General features: G+C 50.5%; 2 protein-coding genes across 2 annotated transcripts; both read left to right on the top strand.

Annotated features, from left to right (window-relative positions):
- Positions 1-1,164: 1,164 nt before the first annotated feature.
- On the top strand, positions 1,165-1,888 carry LOC121791277 (40S ribosomal protein S10-1-like). The gene has a single exon (XM_042189280.1). The coding sequence runs from the start codon at positions 1,227-1,229 to the stop codon at positions 1,752-1,754; it is 528 nt and encodes a 175-aa protein (XP_042045214.1). The 5' UTR covers positions 1,165-1,226; the 3' UTR covers positions 1,755-1,888.
- Positions 1,889-5,945: 4,057 nt separating this feature from the next.
- On the top strand, positions 5,946-6,586 carry LOC121791278 (the record flags this gene model as incomplete). Its single annotated transcript, XM_042189281.1, has 1 exon — positions 5,946-6,586. A coding segment is annotated over exon 1 (641 nt), but the record flags the coding sequence as incomplete, so codon positions are not given.
- Positions 6,587-10,606: the final 4,020 nt, after the last annotated feature.

A 10,606-nucleotide genomic window follows, 5' to 3' on the forward strand; every position in this document is an offset into this window, starting at 1 on the left:
AGTGGCGTAATTTGTGTTTCCTCCTTGTTATAGGAGTTGATTTGTAATTTCCTCCTTCATATATATGATATAAATATATGAAGTTAATTTAAAAAAAAAAAAAACTAGGATAGCTCCTTTTAAAAAAAAAAATTAAAAAAAAAAAAAAACCCTAAACCCTGAACCATCCAACCAAGCTGCTCTAGTGGCTTGGGAGTTGATATCAGGGAGCTTTCACTTCCTAGGAGGTCGCAGGTTCGAATCCTAGGAAGTGCAGATTTGGGGATTATTTTCTCCTTGGGCCTGTGGGCCCAGAATGACAACGAAGCGCACCTACGGGGTAAGACGCTTCACCTCCAACTGTTAGGTCGGGGGTCCGAGTCACATCGGAGGGTAGATGGGGAACCATCGTCGATCCTCCTAAAAAAAGAAAAAAAAAAAAAAAAAAAAAAAAAACCCTGAATCCTAAACCCTAAACCCTAAACCCTAAACCCTAAACCCTAAACCCTGTTGCATCCAAGCCTCCTAGCTCAAGTGGTTGAGAAGGATGGCAAGGATATGGCACCATCCAGGAGGTCTTGAGTTCGACTCCTGGATGGCGCGACTTTGGGATTAATTTCCCTGTGGGCCTGTTCAAGGTTGTTTCCTTGGGGCTTGGCAAGCTTTCGAGCCTGGACGCGTCTGAGGGTGGCGGGTAGTCTACGGGCCCGGACCCGGCTGACACAGACCCGTCGAACGGGGGGCTAGAGAACGGGCCTGAACAAGGCCTGTTCACAGGCTGGTGCTTGGCTGTGGGGGGGTAGTATTCGAGTCACGAGGGGCTATGTCGGGCTAGATCGCTTACCGAATGTATCTCGAACTCCTATGTATGAAAAAAAAAAAAAAAAAAAAACCCTAAACCCTGTTGCATCATCCAACCAAGCTGCTCTAGTGGCTTGGGAGTTGATATCAGGGAGCTTTCACTTCCTAGGAGGTCGCAGGTTCGAATCCTAGGAAGTGCAGATTTGGGGATTAATTTCTCCTTGGGCCTGTGGGCCCAGAATGACAACGAAGCGCACCTACGGGGTAAGACGCTTCACCTCCAACTGTTAGGTCGGGGGTCCGAGTCACATCGGAGGGTAGATGGGGAACCATCGTCGATCCTCCTATAAAATAGAAAAAAAAAAAAAAACCCTAAACCCTGTTGCAGTTTTTCATCATCTATCTTCACTATCAAAGTCGGACGTCTTTCTCCACCGGCCGGCAGCATGATCATCTCTGAGAAGAACAGGAGAGAGATCTCCAAGTACCTCTTCCAAGAGGGAGTTTGCTATGCGAAGAAGGACTATAACCTAGCGAAGCACCCCGAGATCGATGTCCCGAATCTGCAGGTGATTAAGCTTATGCAGAGCTTCAAGTCGAAAGAGTACGTGCGTGAGACCTTTGCCTGGATGCACTACTATTGGTATCTCACCAACGATGGAATTGAGTTCCTACGCACATACCTCAACCTTCCATCGGAGATCGTCCCTGCCACACTTAAGAAGTCGGCTAAGCCCCTCGGTCGGCCCATGGGTGGACCTCCTGGTGACCGCCCTCGTGGACCTCCAAGATTTGATGGTGACAGACCTCGTTTTGGTGATCGGGATGGTTACCGTGGTGGACCAAGAGGGCAAGCCGGTGAATTTGGTGGGGAGAAAGGTGGAGCTCCTGCTGACTTTCAACCTTCATTCAGGGGTGGTGAAGATGGTGGACGACCGGGTTTTGGCCGAGGTGCAGGTGGACCTTCAAGCTAAACTCCTCTGTCCGTTCTCTAATTCATTGTTTTTATATAGGATTTTGGGTGTTGGAATTATGTCAAACTAGAACCTCTATTTTGCTTGAGAATATATGCAATGTTATTTTTTTCGGATATTAAAAAAAAAAAAAACCCTAAACCCTAAACCCTAAACCCTTTGATTTGTAATTTTCTCCTTCATATATATGATATAAATATATGAAGTTAATTTTAAAAAAAAAAAAAAAAAAAAAAAAAAAAAAAAAAAAAAAAAAAAAAAAAACCCTAAACCCTAAACCATCCAACCCTGAACCATTCATGCCCTTGCATGCAAATCACACACACTAAAAACACACAATGCTCTCTAGCTTTTCAAAAGTCCCAAATCATTTCTCGTCAATTTTAACCGTGTTTTGTTAATTTTTTCCGTTCATTCTTGTCATCGTCGTCTTTGTCGTCTTTTTCTTGTTTGTTTTTTCGTTTTTCTGTCGTGTTTTAGCCGGAATTCGGCCATTTCAGTTTCGTCCGTCAAGTCTTCTTTTTCGCCGTCGTCTTTTTTCCTCTTTTCCGGCGGATTTTGCCGCCCTTTCGTCGCGTCGTGTCTCGTTTGTGTCTGTGTCGGGTGCGTTGAGTCTTCTGACCGAATCCAGGGAGGTTTGGTGGTGGTCGGAAACCTTGAGGTTCGCCGGCCATGGCGGATCCGCCGCGAAAACGGCAGCCGGAATCTTTGGCAGACGTTCTGGCCGACAAGTGTGGAAAGAGGGAAAAAGATTTTGAGATGAGTCTGCATTCTTTAGAGGAAGTGGAGGAGATGAAAAAAGCCTTCTTGCGGCAGATAGCTAATCAGCGGGAACCGGAGGTTGCCACAGTCACGGTCTCGGATGTCTCCGACCACTCCATGTCGGCGGAGGAACTTGAAGAAGATGACTTGCTGGATTACGACGAAGAATATCAAAAGGAAGTGGAAGAGCAGCGAATTTCCGATGAAAAAAACGGCCACTTCGAAAAGGTCCAGCAACCGCCGGCGTTACCGACGGTGACCCATACACAGCCACCTCCTCCTCGTCATACTTCACCTTCCTCTGATAAGGTTCTTGCTAAGGTGGCAGCTTTTGAATCGCGTTTGTCTCGTAACGGGAAGGAGGTTACTGCCGTCGCCGAGTTTGGGAAGTTGATGGGAGATGTCAAGGCTATGGCTGCTACACCTGCTACTAGGGGTCTCGGTAAGTGCTTGAAGTATGGGAGAGGTGATGGGGAAATGGAAGAGAGTACAGCAGCAGCCACACATACTTCTAATCAATATCAACAAAAGGTTCTTGCAATTAATGATACTCCTATGCCTTGTTCCGAAAAGGAGTTGTTGGCAGTAAATCATGGGAAAGAAGGCTTGTCTTATTTTAAAAACATCCCTCCTCATGCAGCAGGTTTGGGAGACTGTGCTATTTTGGGAAAAGACAATAATAATGCCACCTCTCCCCCAAACAGTGAGTCTCTTATTTTAATGGCTGATAATTTAATGCAAGAGGATTCATGGAGGAGTTTGATTGATGATGGGCAACCTGTTCTCGAGAAGGATAATACCACCAACAATCGCACGCCTCTTGCCTTAAAGAGTGGACGAAATTTTAATGCTGAGCAAGCCTCCTTAATTTCGGGAAATGCAGAGAATAATGGCAGTGAATCTTCCTCCATAGAAAGGAAGCGGCTAACAGCAGGACATGGAGAATTTAATGCCGAAAAAAATGCGATCCTCGACCTTGCAGAGGCTCGATCCCTCGTGGAGCAGAATATGGAATTCGGACTTCATACTGGGCCTCCGCTTTTGGGCTCCGGTTCTCACTCCTTGGGCCAGGTTGGTTTCTCCCATGAACACTCTCCAAATGTTTTTTTTCCTCCTAAATCAGCCTCTCTACCCCAGCCCAATCATGAACCCAACACTCTTCTACCCTTAGCGGCCCAAATTCATCTTCAGCCCACCCCTTTCCGAACCCCAACCCCTCTTCCAAAAAATTCCCAGCCAACTTCTTCAGCCCATTCCCGTTTACCCTCCAAAAAGCCCCCCCTGCCTTTCCAGCCCAATCAACGTAAAAATGCAGCCTTAAAATTCCCTTTTTCTAAATCCCCAGCCACCTTTAAAAAGAAAACCCCAGCCCAAAAAAAAATAATAAGTCACAAACCCATTTCGTTTCTAACATTATCACCTCTCCAGCCCAAAATAATTTAATTTCCCAAACACCCAAGCCCACTTCAATCCCCAAACAGAAACAGGCAGCAGATTCGCTTCTTTCTGGAGCAGCCGCTGAGGTTCTTTCTGGAATTAAACCGGTTGGGCAACGCTCTCCAGCAGCAGCCTTGATCGGTGATGAAATGATAGAGTTTCCCCCATTGGAGATTTCGGTTCATGCACAAAGGAAAATGGACGTTAGTAACCTCGCGGAGACCCGAAATCCAGCCGCTGCCTCTATCCAAATTCCCCATGCAGCATCGTCTTATACACCTTCTCCACCAGCACCAAACATCAACAAAAAATCATGGGCACAATTGATGGGGAATGAGCAACAAAATGAGAATGGAATGGAGCCGCCGTCAACTTCGGTCCATAATGAAAGAACTAATGGAGAGCAACCAAAAATATTTTTTGGACGTTCGATGGCCGACGTGTTGAAATCGGGGCAGCCGGCCGAGGGTCCTATTTTGCTTGATAGAGAAAAAGCCGACAAAAGGGGAGAAGTCCGCATTGTCGAAGGTAAACCGTGTCTTTTCTTTTCGGCTAATGAAACTTCTATTCTTGCAGGCCGTATAGGACCTGCCATCGTCGGAAAATTCTCTCACTCCATCCCTCCTGCCCACCAAATTCAAAAGGCCCTAGGTAACCTCAAACTTGTGGGTTCTTTATCTTGGAACTTTTTAAATGCAAAGCATATTTTTATTCAACTTTCCGACATGCGTGACTATGTGAAAATATTGAATGGTCCTAACAACTCGCCTGTTTGGTATGTTGAGCATCACCCTATGCGTGTCTTTAAGTGGACCCCCGATTTTGACCCCTTCTTTGAAATCCCTATTGTGGCTATTTGGTGTAATATTCTTGCCTTACCTGTGCATTTATTTGAGGAGTCCTCGTTGATTGCTATTGGTGAGATGCTTGGTAAGCCTGTCCAAGTTGATCGGGCTACTATAACTAGATCTCGCGTCTCCTTTGCTCGGATTTGTGTCGAGGTTGATTTGTCGCGCCCTATTCCGGAGGAGATAGATATTGATATTGCAGGTAAACATGTGACACTTAAGGTGAAATGGGATAAGATCCCTTTGTACTGTAACGAGTGCAAGCACGTGGGCCACTCGGCTATTTCATGCTACGCTTCGGGGAGGCGGCCTATGCCGCCAAAGAGGGACTACTCCCACCGGCCGACCCCACAGAACCGGCCTCCTCTCGACAGAGAGGGAGAGTCGAATCCGGCAGGCCCCAGTAGACAGCCTCTGGGCCCGAGGTACCAGCCTGTTGCTAGGCAGGCTACAGAGAGGCCTCCCCCTGAGGTTGGACAGCCACGGCGTCAAGAGAGGCGCAACCAGGGCGTGGTGATCAGAGAGCCGGCCCCTGGCCCCGTCTTACACCCCGGGCCTTCTTCAGCAGCCGCAGAGGGTTCACAGGCTGCACGGGGAGATGGCTTCGTCGTGCCTAAGACGAAGAACATGGCTAGGAACGCAGCAAAGCGCGAGAGGGAGCGAAGGAGACGCCAAGAGAAGATGCAGGCGAAAGCCACCACGGAGAGGACAGTGTCAGACGGGGAGGGACAAAAGGGATTTGAGGGAGATGATTCCTCGTCAGGGAGAGAGCGGGCCTCTAGGTCCAGATCGCCTTCTATTACACGCGGTTTCGGATACGGACCTCTAGCTATGGTTTTGCACGGCGATAACATGTTCGGGGCGTTGGAGGATTTTTCCTCGGATGAGGCCGAGGTTGAGGTTGACAGCGATGACCACCAGGATCATATGATTTGTGAGGTACCGAACACGAGGCTTGATTCCGACGATCCGGTGCTGCAGTACATTGGACACACTTCCCCTCCCGCAGAGGGTTCATCGAAGAAGGCGAGGCTTTCGGCCTCGGGAGCCTACTGAGTTTCCCATGTCTTCTCACTTTATGATTTGGAATGCCCAGGGGATAGCGAACACTTCTACCCAGGGCACTTTCAAAAATATGATAGATATGTACAGTGTTTTGTTTGCCGCGGTGCTTGAGCCCCAGACGGATCCCCGGCCTTCTTTCTTTAGTAGGCGATTTGGGTTGCAGTTTAGGTGTTCGAACACAAACGGCAAGATTTGGATCTTCTCTCACAGGGACTGGCAGGTCGAGGTCATTGACGACTCTGAGCAGGTCCTTCACGTCCGAGTTACTGCTGCGATATTCCCTTTTTCAATCTATCTCTCCGTAGTGTACGCTAAGTGCTCGAGGGAGGGGAGATACGATCTGTGGAATAAGCTCAGGGACATCTCTCTAGCCACTGACGGGGCCCCCTGGCTTGTTGGTGGTGACTTCAACATCTTCTTGTTGGAGGAAGAGAGACAGGGCAGCACGACAGACAGGCACGGAGAAATGATGGACTTCGCCGACGCCGTAGCAGACTGCCAGCTACTGGACCCAGGCTTTGATGGCCCACCGTTCACATGGACGAGGAGTGGGCTCTGGGAGAGGTTGGACAGAGTTCTTCTTGGGGAGCACTGGACGACCGCCTTTGCGGCTACTAGGGTGACTCATTTGCCTAGGATCTCTTCAGATCATGCCCCTCTGCTAGTGCGGTGCCAGCTCACGGCTCAGATTCCGAGGCCTTCGTTTAGGTTTCAGAACATGTGGGTTCGGCATCACACTTTCAGGGATGCGATTGCCAGAGTGTGGACCGCGGAGACGGGCTTCTTCGGCATGCTTAATCTTCAGTTCAAACTCAGCAGAGTTAAGGGTTTTCTCAAGGGATGGAACAGGGAGGTCTTTGGGAACATCTTTGAAAAGCTGAGGGAGGCAGAGGAGGCGGTTGCCGCTGCGCAGGCAGCTTACGACGGGGACCCGACAGGAGCCCACAGGAGTGAGCTTAGCCATTGCACCGCCCTCTACGTACTCCGCACTAGGATGGAGGAGGATTTCTGGAAGCAGAAGGCTGCCATTCGGTGGGCGGCAGATGGCGAAAGGAACTCCAAATTCTTCCACGGGTGGGTGCGACAGAAGCGGGTGAAGTCCCGGATTCACGCCATTCAGGCAGGAGGACAGACTCTCACGTCGGAGGAGGACATCAGACAGTCGGCGGTTGACTACTTCCAGCGGCTTCTCACGTCAGACGTTGAGCACTTGGAGCAGCCGGACCTTGATCTCTTGCGCGGTCTCCCAGACTCCATCGACCGCGATGGCCTCTGTGCAGTTCCTGACTATGATGAGGTGAGGGCGGCGGTCTTTGGCATCAGTGGGGACAGCGCCTCGGGACCGGATGGCTTCTCGTCTCTTTTCTTCCAGCACTGTTGGGACATCGTAGGAGCAGAGGTGGTGGCAGCGGGTGGCGGACTTCTTCTCAGGAGCTCCCATGCCCCGCAGCTTCACGGCCACGACCATCATTCTCTTGCCGAAGAAGGCAAGCCCGGCGACCTGGGCAGAGTACAGGCCGATCAGCCTTTGCAACGTGACCAACAAGATCATCTCCAAGATCTTGACATCGCGTTTGGCGCCGCTGCTTCCTCAGGTTGTGGCGCCGAACCAGAGCGGTTTTGTAAAGGGTCGCTTGCTTAGTGATAATGTGCTCTTGGCTCAGGAATTGATTCACGATATCGGCAGGTCCCTCATTCAGAAGGCAAAGTCGCCTAATCTGGCCCTTAAGCTAGATATGGCTAAGGCCTATGATCGAGTGCAGTGGCCTTACCTCCTCCTGGTGCTTGAGAGGATGGGATTCCCGCCGGGGTGGGTGAGTATGGTCGATCGATTGCATCTCTTCTTGCTGGTTCTCAGTGCTAGTGAAACGGGGGCTCCGGCAGGTTTCTTTCAGTCTACGAGGGGACTTCGCCAGGGAGATCCGTTATCGCCGTCGCTGTTCGTGCTTGCTGCTGATTATCTTTCGAGGAGCTTGAACAGGCTGGTTGACACATATCCCGATATGGAGTATAGATGTGCTAGGCGCGCGCCGGCCATATCCCATTTGTCTTATGCCGATGACGTTATCATTTTTGTCAGGGCGCACAGACAGTCCGTGGAGAGGCTGGTTCATTGTCTCGAGCACTATTCTGCCGTGTCGGGTCAGATGGTGAACAGGGGGAAAGAGTCATTTCTACCTCTTTGAGAAGTTCGACGCTTGGGCCGCTGAGGTGGCAGAGGCGAGTGGATTCCAGCAGGGATTCCTCCCTTTCACATACCTTGGTGTCCCTATCTATAAGGGGGGGCTGAAGGCCGGCTACCTTTTAGATATCCGACAGAAGATGGTGGACCGGATTCACAGCTGGTCTCACAGACATCTTTCTCTTGGAGGGCGCCTCGCTCTGATCAAGAGCACCCTGTCACCATCCCTCTTCACATATTCCAGGTCCTGAAGCCGTATCAGTACTGGATGAGAGAGTTAGAGCAGATCTTGGCCCGGTTCTTTTGGGGCACAGTTGGGGAGCAGAGGAAGATCCACTGGGTTAGCTGGAAGAAGAAGAAGATTGCCTGCCGTTGGATGAGGGAGGCCTCGGCAATCCGTCGTTTCCGCGAGGTCGTCAAAGCTTTCAGCATCAAGCTCTGGTGGAGATTTCTCGCGCAGGATTCACTTTGGGCGCAGTTCACCATGCGCAAGTATTGCTTCCATGCAGGTCGTGCTTTCATTTCTCCTTACTCTGTGCATGATAGTCCTATCTGGCATCGTCTCACGGACATTAGGGGTCAGGTTCATGGTCTCATTAGGTGGTCCCTAGGCGAAGGGCGGATTAGTTTCTGGGATGACGTGTGGGTCGGGGATCTCCCCCTTAGGACCTATTGTCCGCCCGGGACTGATCTTCCTGCTGCTGAGGTTTCTAGGTTCTGGCATGATCATACTTGGCATGTTGAAAATCTGCATGATTATCTGGCTTGTATGGTGTGCCTTTGCATGTTTGGATCTTATCAGGGCTGTCCCGATTGAGGTGGGCAGGCGGGATGTGATGCGATGGAGCCTCACTGGCGGATGGCGAGTTCTCGACGGCCTCAGCCTGGGAGCTCATTCGGACACGGTCCCCTAGACATTTCGGACTTCGCATGGTTTGGAATGCTGGGCTGACCCCTACCATCTCTGTCTTCATCTGGCGCCTCCTCCTCCACAGGCTCCCTGTTGAGTGTTATGTTCAGGCCCGTGGTATCTCTCTTGCATCCAAGTGTCTCTGTTGTGTCTCTTCTATTTCAGTCGAGTCGTTTCAGCATTTGTTTGTGTCGAGTCCTCTGGCGAGATCGGTTTGGGATTACTTTGATGGCTGGTTCCCTTACATCAGCACACACATTCACACGTGCACTGACATTGCACTTAGATTAGGTTTTTGGTGGAGGTCCTCTCACAGGGCCACCGCCTTGTCACATTAGTTTCATCATTCCCTGTTTGGTATACTGGTTTATCTGGACGGAGAGGAATAGCTGCAAGCATCGCGGCATTTCTTTTCGTTCTTCACATGTTATTTGGCAGGTTGTTCGGGCACCTGCGGATCTTGGTGGCGGCGGGTTGTGCAGTCCCCCTTCATTGGCGCGGTTGCCACAACCGGCCGTTGACTTCATGCCTTTGGCTCCTCCTCGCCGGCGAGTTCTGAGGTCCCTGCAAGTGCTTTGGCATCCACCCGACGATCCTTGGGTGAAGCTGAACACCGACGGGGGCCTTTACTAGCTCGACGGGAGAGGCAGGCGGTGGGGGAGTGGTTCGGGGCTCAGACGGTTCTCTCTTGGGTGCCTTTTGTATGCCTCTCGCAGCTGGGTCGGCCTTCGAGGCGGAGCTATTAGCTCTTCTTCACGGGCTGACACTGGCTATGCAGTTCTCCTCGCATGTCTGGGTCGAGATGGATTGCGGCAGCACAGTGGTCGCGGTGTTCGCTTCAGGACGCAGAGGAGCAGCGGATGTGAGACATCACATGGCTCGCATTCGTACTTTGCTCGCACAGATACAGTTCATGTTTCTCTCACATCTTTCGAGAGGGCAACCGACCAGCAGACTTTTTGGCAGGTAGGGGGGTCCAGACCCCTGCCATCACCTTCTTTGATGCGGATTCAGCGCCTCGGTATTTGAAGTCGCTCGTCAGGATGGACCAGTTGGGCTATCCGAACTTCAGATTCAGATATCGAGATGGATGACTACTTCACTTGGTTCGTGGTTTTGATTTATGGTTTTTTGATTTCCTTTGGATTTGGCCCGCTTTTGGCCCATCATCCTTGTCCTTTTTATGATTGTATAGCTTGTTATGTTATTCTCTCTTTAGTTAGATGGTTAGTACCCGGTCTGTGGGGATACCATAGTAGCTTTGTTAGCTCTTGTGTTTTGTATCTCTCGTGCGGACCGAGTCACTTTTGGGCTCGTCTGATGTATGTTCTTTTGGTGATTTTTGATATATACAGGTGGGGGTCCGCCTTAACCCCCCGCCGTGATGGTGGTGTTTGAAGGAAAAAAAAAAAAAAAAAAAAAAAACCCAAACCATCCAACCAAGCTGCTCTAGTGGCTTGGGAGTTGATATCAGGGAGCTTTCACTTCCTAGGAGTCGCAGGTTCGAATCCTAGGAAGTGCAGATTTGGGGATTAATTTCTCCTTGGGCCTGTGGGCCCAGAATGACAACGAAGCGCACCTACGGGGTAAGACGCTTCACCTCCAACTGTTAGGTCGGGGGTCCGAGTCACATCGGAGGGTAGATGGG

Source organism: Salvia splendens, unplaced genomic scaffold (assembly GCF_004379255.2).
Source record: "Salvia splendens isolate huo1 unplaced genomic scaffold, SspV2 ctg764, whole genome shotgun sequence".
Classification (NCBI taxonomy): domain Eukaryota; kingdom Viridiplantae; phylum Streptophyta; class Magnoliopsida; order Lamiales; family Lamiaceae; genus Salvia; species Salvia splendens.

Coding starts and splice junctions, on each gene's coding strand:
- LOC121791277 (XM_042189280.1), top strand. CDS start 1,227: ATGATCATCTCTGAGAAGAACAGGAGAGAGATCTCCAAGTACCTCTTC.